The 15,821-nt window shown below is 41.3% G+C and overlaps 1 protein-coding gene across 4 annotated transcripts in view; it reads right to left on the bottom strand.

The window, feature by feature from the left end:
* NRG3 (neuregulin 3) overlaps positions 1-15,821 on the bottom strand; it is a 1,067,761-nt gene that overhangs the window by 123,606 nt on the left and 928,334 nt on the right. For 2 of the 4 annotated variants that reach the window (XM_070433103.1, XM_070433106.1), the window contains exon 4: positions 144-170. In XM_070433103.1, the coding sequence (XP_070289204.1) occupies positions 144-170 (27 nt within the window). The remainder of the gene's footprint in view (positions 1-143; positions 171-15,821) is intronic. The other 2 variants (XM_070433104.1, XM_070433107.1) reach the window with 1 other exon arrangement.

Raw genomic sequence — 15,821 nt, 5'->3', positions numbered from 1 at the left:
AGTGAAAAATAGACAAAACATTTTTTCTACTAATAGCATCTGATAATGAAACATTTCAAGTATAATTAGATGGTAAAGGAGAACAAAAACATTTCAAACTTCACATTTTCCCAGATTTTTAAGAAGCAAATGTTTATTCTTACCCATGAATTCAATCCCCAAGTGGTCTGCTACACAGAAGTCAGCATGTAAGAAAGGGAAACAGAAAAAGAAACGATGATTAGAAAAAATTCCACATGGAAATCAATGTGTATCAGACTCCCATTTTAAGGGGAAAAAATGTGTCTCAATTTTAACTGCATAATTTTTGGGGAAAGATAATTTACAATTGCTCACAATAAGGGGTGCTCTGAACATGATTGGTATTTCCCCAAAGCCTGAAACTTTAGGTGGAATAATATTGCATCTGTTACCAAGTATGCGAAGTATAAAGTTAGGCCTCAAGCAAGAAAGAAATGTTCATACAAAAAATATCTGGTATTAAATTGATTTTTAGAAATCATGGTATTTTATGTAAAACTAGAGGCCCGGTGCACAAAAATTCATGCACTTGGGGGGGGGTCCCTCAGCCCAATCTGCACCCTCTCACAGTAGGACATCCTTAGCACTGCCAAGGGGGCAGGAGAGGCTCCTGCCACCGCCACTGTGCTCACAACCTTCAGCTCGGCTTGTGGCTGAGCGGAGCTCCCCCTGTGGGAGCGCAATGACCACCAGGGGGCAGCTCCTGCATAAAGCGTCTGCCCCCTGGTGCTCAGTATGCATCATAGTGACCGGGCATTCTGGTAGTTCCACCATTAGGGTCAATTTGCATATTACCCTTTTATTATTAGAATGACTACTTGTTTAACATATACTTATTGTACTCTCTGCTATAAGTAGAGAACTTTTATATGATTGACCTTCACCACGTGCTGATCACCTTCACAAAAAAGCAATAATGTTGTATTTTTTCCTGTTATTTGTTAGATGAGAAAACTGCACTTCAGCAAGATTAAAAAAATCTTACATTGGCCTCAAAAGATGAGGTAGATCTAGGGCACAAATCCAGTCCATCTGACCCCCAAGCCCTCTGACTGTTAAGCTCTGCCACTTCCTACCAAAAATGAATGACTATGTACCATGTACATGTGGGCTGCCCACTGTTTTACCAGCTAATGTCTGCCTGTGATCAGCAGGGTGATAAACTGAGCCCAGCTCTGCCCAGGTGTTCGGCCTTAGATGTCTAATCATCTAGATTAGCAGTTCTAAACCTGTGGGTCTAGACCCCTTTGAGGGTCGAACAGCCCTTTCACAGGGGTCACCTAAGACCATCGGAAAACACATTTATAATTACATATTGTTTTTGTGATTAATCACTATGCTTTAATTATGTTCAATTTGTAACAATGAAATCGGGGGTCACCACAACATGAGGAACTGTATTAAAGGGTCATGGCATTAGGAAGGTTGAGAACCACTGATCTAGATGGTGCCTTATTTAATCATTCAATTATTCACTCATTCACTTATTATTATCTTTATTATTATTATTATTATTATTATTATTATTTGTCTCCTTAGTCTACTACGCCATGGCTTTGATTCCTTTCACTTCTGTCTCCATCTCTGGCCACTCTCCAGGTGTCTGTCCCCCTCTGGGCCTCAGTCCCTCTCTCAGTCTTCCTCCACCCATCTCTGTTCCTTCCTCCAGGTGTGCCTCTCACTTCTCTGTCTCAGCCTCTCATTCCCCGTATCTCCCCGCAGGCTGCTGCCAGCTCCCTTCCAGGCCCAGAATCCACATCTGCTGAGAAGTCTCCTCCCCAAGGACATCCTCATCTCTTTTACCTCTCCCACCGCCGCCGCCACCATCACGGTCACCTTGCAGCTGCTGCCCTGGCCTCAGTTTCCCCGGACTCCCTCCTGTCTCAGTAAAGATTGGAGGCTCTTCTCACTGCACAGCCTGGTTACCCTTCCACTCATTCACTTTTTAAATTCATTTCATTAATGATCATTTCTGTTGCAGCAATAAGTTACATAAATGAGAATAAATGAAAAAAGTGTGGCTACCATTGTATTTGTTTCTAAGACTGACTACTGATCTCCTTTTTATGAATTCTTTATTTAGCAAAGCAGTTTTCCTTTTTAGAAAATATGTATTTAGTTATCTTGAATAATTCAGCGTGTTTCCTATTTGTAAATAATTCATTTTTAATTTCATTGTGGTAAAATATATAGAGACTAAAAATTGTCATCTTAACCATTTTAAGTGTACAGTTCAGCGTCATTAATTGCATTCACAATGTGGGCAAATATCACCACTATATTTCCAAAACTCTTCCATAACCCCAAAGAGAAACTGTGCCCACTGAGCAATAATTTTGTATTTTTCCCTTTCTGCAGCCTCTGGCCATTTCTAATCTACTACTCTCTGTCTCTATGAATTTGCCTGTATATAGTTCATTGTTTTCATTGACTAGTACCTATTTTAATTGAGAATGACTCATACAAAAAAGATGGTAATGGAATTTTTAAAAGTAGATATATTACTTTCTTTACATGCCTTTTATTTTGACTGCTTAATATATACTGATAGATATTTAGCACACTTTCATGAAAAGACAAGATTTTTGTTCTCCAGTAATTCAGAAATCAGTGGGAGCTCACAGAGAAAAGGCTTTGGTAATTGTTAGTAACAGTGCTATAGTGGAAAACCAAAAAATGTATATTAGATGGAGGGGCCTAAAGTGCTCTGTGAAAAAATGGAGATTGTAGAAAAGTTGGCAAGCTTATGTTTCAGTTCTAATGTGAATAAGAATCTTCATTCTTTTAAAAAAATATTTTAAATTTATTTTTAGAGAGAGAAGAAGGGAGAGGGAGAGATCAAGAAAGATGAATGTGGGAGGGGAACATTAATCGGCTGCCTCCTGCACACTACCTCCTGGGGGGATTAAGCCAAAAACCTGGGCATGTGCCCTGACCAGGAATTGAACTGGCAACTTTTCAGTGCCTGGGACCATGCTCAACCAACTGAGCCACTCAGCCAGGGCAGAAGCTTCATTCTTGATTTTTTGAGGAGCCTCCATACTGTTTTCCATAGTGGCTGTACGAGTTTGCATTCCCATCTGCATGAATGAATAAGGGCTCCCTTTTCTCCACAACCTCTCCAACACTTGTTATTACTTGTGTTGTTGATAATAGCTACTCTAACAGCTGTGAGGTGATATCTCATTGTCGTTTTGATTTGCATTTCCCTAATAGCTAGTATAGTTGAGCATCTTTTCACGTATCTGTTGGCTATTTGTATATCTTCCTAAGATAGGTATTTGTTCAGGCTCTCTGCCTATTTTTCTTATTGGATTGTTTGTTTAGTGTTGAGTTGTATGAGTTCTTTATATATTTTGTATATTAATCCCTTGCCAAAGATGTTGTTTGCAAATATCATCTCCAATTCGATTGGTTCCCTTTTTGTTTTGTTGGCAGTTTCTTTTGCTGTGCAGAAGCATTTTAGTTCGATATAGTCTCATTCATTTATACTTCCCTATACTTCCCTTGCCAGTGGGAAGATAAAACTATCTCTAAGACCAAGGACCATAAACTTAGTACCTATGTTTTCTCCTATGTAACTTCCTGTTTCAGCTCTTATATTTAGATCTTTGATTCATTTTGAATTAATTTTTGTATAAGGGGCAAACAGTAACCTAGTTTCATTCTTTTTCATGTAGCTTTCCAATTTCCCCAGCACCATTTATTGAAGAGGCTTTCTTTTCTCCATTGTATATTTTTTACTTCTTTGTCAAAAATCATTTGCCCAGATACATGTGGTTTTATTTCTGGGCTCTAAATTCTGTTCCATTGGTCTGTGTCTGTTTTCCGTCAATACTATGTCGTTTTTATTATTGTAGCTCTGTCCTATAATTTGAAGTCAGGAGTGTGATACCTCCAACTTTGTTCTTTTTTCTCAGGATTGCTTTGGCTATTCTGGGTTTGTGATTCCATACCAATTTGATAATATAATTTTTTTTAAATTTATATTTATTGATTATAAAGAGAGAGAAAGGAAGAGAGAGAGAGAGAGAGAGAGAGACCACTGTTTGTTTGTTTTTGTTTCACTTATTTATGCATTCATTAGTTGATTCCTATACGTGCCCAGACTGCATCAAAACCACAACCTCGGCATATCAGGATGACACTTTAATCAACTGAGCTACCCGGCCAGGGCCAAATCTCATGATATTTTGTTCTATTTCTTTAAAAATTAAAGGCAGTGAGGGGATTAAGCAGAAACACACACACACACACACACACACACACACACACACACATTTTTTAAATTCAATAAAAACAGCAGGACAAGAAGGACACAAACAGATACTTGTACACCACAGCAGCATTAATTGTAATAATCAATAAGTGGAGACAATACATGTGTTCACTTATGAAAGGAGAAACAAAATATGATATTATCCATATAATTGGAAGTGATTTGGCATAAAAATGTATGACATACTGATATTTGCTACATGCATGGACTTTGAAAGCATCATACTGAAAAGCAAGATGCATAAAAGGACACATGTGGTATAATTCCATTTATATTAAATGTCCAGAAGAAGCAAATTTATAGACAAGGAAAGCAGATTAATGGTTGCCAGCGGGGCACAGGGGTGGCGGAAGGGACAAATGGAGAGGGACTGCTCAGTGGGGCAGGGTTTCTTTTTGGAGTGATGAAAGTGTTCTGGAATTAGATAATGATGATGGTTGCACAACAATGTGCGTATACTAAAGCCCTGTACTATGTTCTTTAAAATGATTATAATGGTGAATTTTATGTTATGTGAATTTTTGCCTCAATAAAAAATATTAACCTGAATACAAAAAAGTTGCCATTGGAATTTTAACGGGGATTGCACTAAATCTGCATATTGCTTTAGGTAATATGGCCATCTTAATATATTTATCCTTCCAACCCATAAACATGGAATATCTTTCACATCTGTGTGATAGGAGATATGGAGAATCAAGCTCTGTGAGTCTGGAGATTGCACTAAGAAGTGGGTGGCATGTTTGATGAATTTGAGGGCAATCTCAATATTTTAAGATTGAAGAAATCAGATTTTGAAAATTATTCAAATACTTAAAGGTTTATGTAGAATTCTTAAGGAAAAAGAAATCTATTTTCTTTTAACATAGTAGAAAAGTTACACCTAATCAATATAGTTATAACGCTCAGAAATACTATGAAGCAAGGTGGCATTTGTATCCTTGGGTTTTAAAGGGAAATTCTTAATTTTTATAACAACATTTTTGTCACTAGTGAAACATACAAATAAAATGTTAGGTCTCAATTAAAATCTATCTGTCTTTCTCTCATGTGCACACACACAGACATTTCCATTCTTTTCTCAAAATGCTAAACACAAATCTTTATCACAGATTTAAAGATACTAATAGACTTTGTTTCATATAAAAGGATCAATAAAAATCCATGAAGAGCACAACAGAAAAGCAATTAATTTTGTCAACTGAGTTACATAGGACCTAAACCACAGTATTTCTCATAACTCTTAATTACCGATATCTTAAAGCAAACAGTTTTCCTGGAACTATTCCAGGGTGCCTGAGAAAACCAAGAGGTGTATGGTGAGAATTAATCAACCAATTATCCACTTATTCATTCCTCAACAAACCATCTGCCAAGAACTGCACAGATACTGGGGTGGAAGAGAAGGTACAGGACTTAAGCAAACACATTTGATTTTCCTTATGGTGCATACTAGGGTGTATTATTTCCATGTCTTTAATGGTTTGATTAACTTTTATATGTAAAAGTTACAGTTTTTTAGAATATTCACACTCTTTTTGTATAATAATGGCTACTATTTACTGAGCACTTACTCTGTCCTAGGAACTGATTTAAATATTATCTTGCAGAAACTTATGAGAATAAGATTGTCATCATTCTCATTGTATAGATGAGGAGTAGAGGCAGAGAGAGTTCAAGAAATTTCCCTTAATTTGGGACATGTGGAGGAAACCACATTGCTGGTAAGTGGTAGAAACACAATTGAACTTAAGCAGTTTGAACTTTAGCCACCTTTTATACTCAAGGCATACATTGACCCTCTCTATGAAGAAAACCTAGTTTTTACAAAATTATCAGGTAATCAGATGCCCAGGGAAGAGTTATTTAATCCACTAAGAGAACAAATTGTTTTCAGGCACTGTACAAGCACCACTTATTGTCCTGTTTACCTTACATTTTGTTGTTGTTGTTAACTCTCACCCGAGGATATTTTTCCATTGATTTTTAAAAATACATTTATTGATTTCAGAGAGGGAGGAAGAGGGAGAGAAAGAGAGAGAGAAACATCAATGATGAGAGAGTATCATTAATCGGCTTGCCTTCTGCAGGCCTCCTACCCACAACCCAGCCATGTGCCCTTGACCGGAATCGAACCTGGGACCCTTCAGTTTGCAGGCAGACTCTCTATCCATGAGGCCAAACTGGCTAGGGCTCTATTGATTTTTAGAGAGAGTGAAAGGGAATGGGGGAGACGGAAAGAGAGAAACAGCAGCCGAAACCGGTTTGGCTCGGTGGATAGAGCGTCGGCCTGCGGACTGAAAGGTCCCAGGTTCGATTCCGGTCAAGGGCATGTACCTTGGTTGCGGGCACATCCCCAGTAGGAGATGTGCAGGAGGCAGCTGATCGATGTTTCTCTCTCATCGATGTTTCTAACTCTATCTCTCTCCCTTCCTCTCTATAAAAAAATCAATAAAAAATTTAAAAAAAAAAAGAGAGAGAAACAGCAATGTGAGAGATATACATCAATTGGTTGCCTCCTACACATACCCTGATTGGTGCTGGGGATCGAGCCTACAACAAAGGTATGTGCCCTTGACTGGAATGGAACCTGAGACCCTGCAGTCCATGGGCTGACACTCTAACCACTGAGCAAAACCAGCTAGGACACACCTTAGGTATAGGAGGGTTTCCTCTCTCCAAGGAACCAAATTGGCAATTCATTAATATTTCTTCATTGATTATTAGTAAGATTTCTTTATACTAAGGTTGGCCTATTTGAAGTTGTTTGCTTGTATGTGTACCAAGGGATATACAGAGTTCTGTCTGAATGTTTGCCAAACTCTGAAGCAAAGGATCTTAAAATTGGCAATATATTTAACAAATGCCAGCAACTCTGCTGCATACCTTAAACATTCACAAGATTTGTGGTCTAGGTAGGTGACCTCAGTTTTTTTTTTTTTTTACTTAATATTCTGTAAAGTCAAAAACTCTTGGAAATTCAAGGCCCACACATTTCCAAAGTGTCCTGACTCGTGTGTGAGCAATTCAAAGCCTCTTGTTCACAGGCTAGACAGACATTCGGGGGTGACCAACAGTTTTCTGGGGGGGGAAGGGGCGGAGGAAGAGGGGAGCAGGAAAGGGAGCAGGGTAAAGACCAGTAACAAAAACAATACTTGATTTGATTCCAATCTTAGGGCGGGAGGAGACAGGTTGTGATCCAACCTTTGACGAAGAACTCACTGCAAGAGGCATTGGGACAATGAGACATGAATGCGAGTTCCAGTGTCATTCCTATATTAAAAGTAACTGAACAAGGCAATTCTATCATAGAACAGTCCAAAATGTGGTATTTAAACCCTAGTTTCATGGAATGTGGAAAAGCATGTTACATAAAATATTATTCAGTGCTTGAGAAATTTAGAATACTGGCTTAAAGTTCAACAGGCTTCTCCACAGCAAGAGTCCCCAAAGGCCTTCATATGTGTGCCAAGGCTCTCCTGGAGGGGGTTCAGTAGCTTTATTTCCCAGACTGATGTAAGAAACCACCTTGGCATGAAGCCCCTGTGGACCTAGTGATCTAAGGTACCCACTCTAGGAAATACATGCCAGATAAGGGTGGAGGAAACCAGCCACTCAACTGTAAAATATCGCTGCTATAAACGGTTATCTTTATAACTGCCATGAAATCTGCCCCTCTGTAGATTCCACCAACAGATCCTTGTCAAGCGCTTTTCAATAATAACACTTTAGAAAGAGGTAGTCCAAAACTGAGAAGTCAAAATTGGAGTTACGAAGATGATAAGTTGATTCTTGAATGTTTGCTGATCCCTAACACCTGAGCTGAGTATGCCCTAGTTCCGTGGTCGGCAAACTATGGCTCGCGAGCCACATGTGGCTCTTTGACCCCTTGAGTGTGTCTCTTCCTAAGCCTTAGGAGTACCTTAATTAAGTTAATAACAATGTACCTACCTATATAGTTTAAGTTTTAAAAAATTTGCCTCTCAAAGGAAATTTCAATTGTTGTACTGTTGATATTTGGCTCTGTTGACTAATGAGTTTGCCAACCACTGCCCTAGTTTTTCCTAGAATCATTGTTAAGAGATGTAATTGTCTCATACTTCAACAGTGGGTCTGTGTATTCTGCTTGCTCCCAGGTAAGATCATGGACAAAGTGATCAGGTTCATATATCAAGACATTGTCATGTATGTCCAAGTTCATTATAACAAGCCAGGCAAACTAGGAAAGGCTTGGATACACTCTTAGATTTCTGAGTAGGAGGGGAACAAAGGCTGATGGAAGACCTGGATGTGATTGTTGAGGGAAGCTTTATTCTGGAATAAATACACGGATCTATATGCAACCAAAACCCAAGGTTCTGCTACCTACCAAACTCGTGAGACAGGGGCTGGTGAAAAAGCAAAGAGGTTTATTCAAGTGCTGGTAACCTGAGGAAATAGAAGACTCTTGTAGCAAAGCCCATTTCAACATTTCAGTGCAGGCAGAGGTTTTTATAAAAAGAGGGAAAGGGAGAACAGAACAAAGAAATGAAGGGGAGGGGTGTAAAAGTTCCCTATGAGCAGCCAGAACAGTTCATTCTGATGGGGACCTAGAAACTGGTCAAGTGATGGTTTGGTGTGAATCATCCTGATTTTATGTCACCCTGGTTTAACAGTTGAAGGTCAGTAAATCTCTCAGAGCTATGATGACTGAAGGTCAGAATCTGTATCTTCTGAAGTTTGTTCCTAGGATTCTTATACAAATATGTTGTTTATCTCCAAGCTGCATATTAGTCAGAGTCAGCATTTACAGAAACAGTGAATGCTGTTTAAAGAATGGTGAGGTGGGTTGCACATAGAATATATACAATCCCCATCTGTTAAACATAAAATATATACCTTTCAAAACGGATAAGGAATCAGGGGGTTAGGGCCTAGGGTTCACTACAAGCTACCAGAGTATATAACTGTCATTAGGGGGAAGAAAATTTGTCAACTGGAAACAGAGTAGCAGCCAGACCTGAATCTCTGAGGCCTTACGGCCCACAACAGGGAGGAAAGGAGAGCTAGCAAGAGAGTGAGCTCACTCCTGAAGGGCAAGCAGTAAAGTCTCTCTCTAGGCACTGTGTTAAAGTCTATAGGATTATCCTACAAGGAGAGAAATATTAACAGGAATATTTTTCCAGCTATTAGTGCAAGAGTTACGATATGAATGCAAGTTAGATTCTAAATTCCAAGCTTCCTCCACTAAAATATATTGCCTCATTGAATACATAATTTTATCACCACATATACATTTGATTTAAAAATTTATACATGTTACCAAGACTGGTGTGGCGCAGTTGATTGTAGCATCCTCCCATACACCGAAATGTAGCAGGTTCAATCTCTGGTCAAGGTGCATGCAGGAGGCAACTGATTGATGTTTCTCTCTCACAAATCTCCCTCTCTATAAAGTCATATATATACTCATGAATAAAATTTGGTAAGTGAAGAATTGATACGTTTCTTACTACTTCTTAGAAGTAATTCCTGTTAATTTTTTGTTCTAGTTGTTTTTTGTCTTTGCTCTGTATGTGTAAAATAAATTTAAAATCAATTTTACACAAAATCAACTTTCATCACATGCCTAAATCCGAGGACTCTCCGTCCATTTCAGCTCTATAGTCCCAATCCCCTTCTCTCCTCCATCACATCAGAACTGACAGTTTTTTTCTACTGCTGATAGTAAGCCCTGACATTATTACCGTGGCCAGCCTCACACCAGACAGGTCATCAATCATGGAGAAGCAAAACCACTTTTCCAGAAAATCAAACAGTCCCATTCTCCTATCCATGGGCTTTGCTATAAAACCTAGCCTCTTTGTTTTTCTTCTCCAAAGCTCTGTTACTGGTTTCTGTAGAAAAGACACACCTCTACTTTACATTCTTCTCTCATCCTGTAAATAAGAATATTCATTTACATCAAAGGAGAAGTAGGCAGCCTTGGAGACTGTGCCATGAGTTTGTGCAGTGCAAACTCAAGATGGGCATTTTTCTCTGTAAAATGGAATATCAAAACAGGGTCACAGCAGAGGTTTAGGAGTGACTCTTGTTTAGGCTGCTCTTCAAAGATATCTCTTGCCTAAATAGCTTGTAGAGTTTTCCAATGAAAACATCTTGGAACATTAGGCTCAACTGTGATTCCATGTTCACAATCATTGATTAAAAAACTAAATAAGAATTCCCATTATATAAAAGAATCCTTCATTCAAAAAATCCACTGCTTCTTCAGTTTTATAACTAACTAGAGGCCCAGTACACCAGTAGGGTCCCTCAGCCTGGCCTGCACCCTCCAATCTGGGACCCCTTGGGGGATGTCGAACAGCTGGTTTCTGCCTGATCCCCATAGGCCTGATCCAGAGGAGGAAGCCCGATCCCTGCAAGCTTATTTCAGATAGTGGGGAGCCCGATCCTGTGCATAGAGCATCTGTACCCTGGTGGTCAGTGCACGTCATAGTGACTGGTCAGCCCGTCATTCGGTCACTTAGGCTTTTATATACATACTAGAGGCCTGGTGCACAAAAATTTGTGCACTCGGGGGGGGGGGGGGAGGGGGGTCCCTCAGCTTGGCCTGTGCCCTCTCACAGTCTGGGACCCCTCAGGAAATAACGACCTGCTGGCTTAGGCCTGCTCCCAGGTGGCAGAGGGCAGGCCCAATCCCTAGGTGCAGCCCCTGGTCGGGCTCAGAGCAGGGCCGATTGGGGAGTTGGGACTCTGCCCCCTGTCATGCACAGAGCAGGGCGGATTGGGAGGTTGTGATGCCACCCTGTCACGCTCAGGGTAGGGCCGATTGGGGGGTTGGGGCACCGCCCCCTGTCACACTCAAGCAGGGTCGATGGGGAGGTTGCGGCACCACCCCCTGTCACTCACAGAGCAGGGCTCATCAGGGGGTTGGGGCTCCGTACCCTGTCACTCACAGAGCAGGGCCGATCAGGGGGTTGAGGAACTACCCCCTGTCACTCACAGAGTAGGGCCGATAGGGGAGTTGGGGTACCACCCCCTGTCACACATAGAGCAGGGTGGATCAGGGGGTTGGGGTGCCACACCCTGTCACACTCAGGGCAGGGCTGATGGGGAGATTATGGCTCTACCCCATCACACACAGAGCAGGGCCCGTGGGGGGGGGGGGGGGGGGGGGGTTGGGGCGCCGCACCCTATCACACACAGAGCAGGGCCCATGGAAGGGGGGGGGGGGTTGGGGCGCCACACGCTGTCACACACAGAGCAGGGCTGATCAGGGGGTTGGGGCACCTTCCCCTGTCACACACAGAACAGGGCGGATAGGGAGGTTGTGACCCCGCCCCCTGTTACACACAGAGACGCAGGGAGATCAGGGGGTTTGGGCGCTGCCCTCGTCATGCTGTTCCCGGTGCCCGGAGGCATATTACCCTTTTACTATATAGAATAGAGGCCTGGTGCATGGGTGGGGGCTGGCTTATTTGCCCTGAAGGTTGTCCTGGATCAGGATGGTGGTTCTCACTTGGGTGCCTGGCCAGCCTGGATGAGGGGATGATGGCTGTTTGCAGCTGGTCACACCCCCTTCAGGGTGGGGGTCCCCACTGGGGTGCCTGGCCAGTCTGGGTGAGGGGCTGAGGGCTGTTTTCAGGCTGGTGGGTGACTGAAGCTCCCAACTGCTCCTTTTTTTCTTCTCTTTTTTTATTCTGGGCCAGCTTTAGCTCTGAGGCTTGGCTCCAGCTCTTAGGCCTAGGCTGCTGAAAGCAGGTATCTGGTTTGTTTGGGTTCTATAATTGAAACACTGTTTCAACTCCAGCTCTGAGATCCCGGCTGGCTGAAAGCAGGTTTCTGGGGTTTTGTTTAGCTTCTATATTTGTAACAATGTTTCAAACTGCAAGTTCAGAGGCCAGCAGCGGCAGGCGGGGAACATTGGCTTCCTCTGTCACTGAAGCAAGCAAGCCTCATGTTCGCTTCAAGCTGCCTGGCTGCCGGCCGCCATCTTGGCTGGCAGTTAATTTGCATATCACCCTGATTAGCCAATGGGAAGAGTAGTGGAGTGACACCAATTTGCATGTTTCTCTTTTATTAGTGTAGATATATATATAGATAGATACTAGTAAATCTGTATAGGTGACTGCACAGGGGATACTGCTCTAGAGACTCACAATCATTCCCCAGCATCTTGTCAGATATTATTGACTTTCCCCTTCTCATATTTTCTCAATAGGCACTTCTACACACTTTATTTCATGTAATTTATAAAATTAGCCTGCAGAGCAGTGCTACTGAGTCTCATTTAATAACTGTAGACAATAAGCCTCTGTAAAAAACGAGATGCTTAGGGTGGAAAAGTATCTTAAATCCCAGGACTGACGGGAAGTTGTTTCTTTTGCCCACTGATTTATCACTCCAGCCTATCACAGTAGGACATTTTGTTGCTGTTTGATAAAGATGCATTGAATGGAAAAAATGTCAATGTCATCTGGTCAGCTCCCTTGCTCACTACATGTGAGGTCTGTATTCCTTCAAAGCATATTCAGCCTGCTTTCTGTCACCTCAGTTTTTAGGGATTCCAAGTAACCTGACACCTTTAGTGACAACTCTTTCGATATTGAAAAAAGAATATTGACAAATGTTTTTAGAAAATGCTCCCAAGTCAAAGTATATTTAATTACCATTTACATGACTCTACAATTTTGGAGTTCAAAATCACCAGATTAATATCTGAGAAAGTCAAACATGGTCACATGATTTTTTAATGTTTTTCTTGATTTTAGCTAGAGAGGAAGGGAGAGGGGTAGAGAGATAGAAATATTGATGAGAGAGAGAAACATCAATGAGAAGAACATCAAGTGGCCACCTCTTGTGCTCCCCTACTGGGGATGGAGCCCACAATCCAGGCATGCTCCCCAACCAGGAATTGAACTGGTGACCTTCTGGTTCATGGGTCAATGCTCAACCATGGAGCCACACTGGCCGGGCTGTCACATGATTTCTGTATGTAATTTAAGATTTGCTTGAACAAGTTATCAATTCTAAGGAAAATATTAAATTTTCCATGGTAATTAAAATATTATTATACATGATATTTCAGGATTTACCCCTTATTAGTTTCAAACTATTTAAGCAATCTTTTAAATAGCTATCTTGTATACTTTTACTGATTCTAACTTTTAAACTTCAATCTATTTTAGTATCCATGAAGACATACAGAAGAGATTAAGATTAATAGACATAAGGATTGAAATAAAATAGGGGAAAGTCTTCTAAAAAACAAAACTAAATAAAGAGGATAAAAAGTATGTGGCAATCAGCATTATATCTGTTTGTATAGTTTGCACACTAATTACTTAAAGCCTTTGTTAACACATTGTTTTAATACTATGTTTTTACTCATACTCCTGAATTCAAAATTGCAATGTCTTCATAATGAATACTAATTCAGAAGATGATGGACAGATTTTAAGAAAAATTACTCTGAACGACACTCCACTAAACAAAGAACAAAGACAACTACTTCCCACCTCTCAACAGAGATCACAGCTTTGGTAACATGGAGATCCCCCGAAAAGGAGACTTCTGCTTCCCACCTGCCAAAGACAGAGGGACCAAAGGGAAAGATGCCCCAAGGACCTGTGTGAGGTACACGATTCTTGGTCCTGGACCAGCTGCCCAAAGTATTTACCTGGAACACCAGATGCATTGATGGAGCTGACCAACAGCCTATTCATGATGAAGCAAGAAAGGAAATCCATGCCAAGAAAGTAGCACAGAGAATTCATTTTAGGAGGCCAGTTACGATCATAGTCAGAAAAGGGCTCATTTAGGCTAAGACTCAGGAAAGTGGGAGCAGCAGAGATAGTGTAATTTATGATAGGTTGGGGTAGCTATTTCAGGATCAAGGCCCCAAACAAGCATACAAGTTGGAAGCTTATTTTTGAGTGATGTCTGAAATTTGAGGGACACTCTCGAGAAATTGGGGAGGACAAGACAAGGCAGACCTGACAGTTGTTGCTTTATCCTTTTAGTAACTACTCTTTCAGGGGGGCTTTTATTTAGTGGCGGCACCTGTGGCCTCTGAAGGGCAGGCTTATCCACTGTCAATGCCTGCTCAGCTCTGTTTGCTATATTTTGTTTTATGAAAAGATATTTATTTGTGTTGTATTACAAATCATTCTTCCAATGCAAAAGGTAGCTCATTATTTAAAGTTTTCCTGCAGGGGATCACTTAAAATATGAAAAAAAAATCGCCTGTTTCGCTCACCTCTCTCAGCATTCTGTTCTGCCAACCTTTCCCCTAGTAGGCCCTGTACCTCCATACCTGTTTTCTTTCTTCTTTTATTGCCAAAGCAAACTTATAAATTTTATCTAAAAATTTAGCAGCCAGAATTTAGCTTTCAGTCAACCTTACAAATATATGAAGAATTCCCAGGTACAAGGCACTGGGGGGATCCTAAAAAAAAAACAGAAGAAGAAGAAGAAGAAGAAGAAGAAGAAGAAGAAGAAGAAGAAGAAGAAGAAGAAGAAGAAGAAGAAGAAGAAGAAGAAGAGGAGGAGGAGGAGGAGGAGGAGGAGGAGGAGGAGGAGGAGGAGGAGGAGGAGGAGGAGGAGGAGGAGGAGGAGGAGGAGGAGGGGGAGGAGAGGAAGAAGAAGAAGAAGAAGAAGAAGAAGAAGAAGAAGAAGAAGAAGAAGAAGAGGAGGAGGAGGAGGAGGAGGAGGAGGAGGAGGAGGAGGAGGAGAGGAAGAAGAAAGAAAAGGACTCTTGAAAGGAATCTTAGAGAGCTCTATGTCTAAGATGTTAATCTTTCCTCTCAGTTACCAGTCAACACAGCAGAGAACAAGAGCTATAAGGTCCTTGCACTCATGGGGCTCATCAACTAGTGAGAGACATAAGACATTGATATTATAAAGATACCATTCTAATTAACCTAGTTATTAATAACAGGAAAGGAGCAAAGGGAAGGCCCAATGGTATAGGCATGCCATTTGGGCAGCTCTGCCAGGAAGCCGCAGTGTAACACTCCCCAGGGAAGCCAGTGGTCTATTCCCTGCAGAGCAGATCACAGGGGAAAGGGCCTGGACATGGGGAGAAGAGACACATACCCAGTAAAGTCTGGGTGAAATAGGGAAGATATTTGTCTGTCAGTCACACCTGGGAGCAGGTCATTGGCCAGAGTAGGTGTGGCCACTGCAAATACAGGAAGATTTGAGATATTTAATTCCCTAAATAAAGAACATGTCTCTCTTGGCTCCTGGCTCTCTTGGTTCTCACTCTCTTGGCTCCCCTCCCAATGGACTAATGGACTGCAACTAGCCTAATGCTGAACCCAGTGTTGGACGCAATTCCAACAAGGAACAGAAACTCCTCCATACCTGTTTTCATTCCAGCAAGTCTACTAGCTTTGAAATCTTTCTTGATGGATTTCCAAGTCTTCTTCCTACAAATTCATTCTGTCTTTGAAGGCCCACCTCCTCCTGAAGCCATCTCTGAATGCCTAAAATAATGTTATCTGCTCCATTTTTATAATAATGCGATCTGTATTTA

This window comes from Myotis yumanensis, unplaced genomic scaffold (assembly GCF_028538775.1).
Source record: "Myotis yumanensis isolate MYYU_CA2020_CCGP unplaced genomic scaffold, mMyoYum1.0.hap1 SCAF_13, whole genome shotgun sequence".
NCBI lineage: Eukaryota > Metazoa > Chordata > Mammalia > Chiroptera > Vespertilionidae > Myotis > Myotis yumanensis.
Note: the sequence above shows the minus strand (reverse complement) of the source record. Positions and strands in the feature narration are given on the sequence as shown.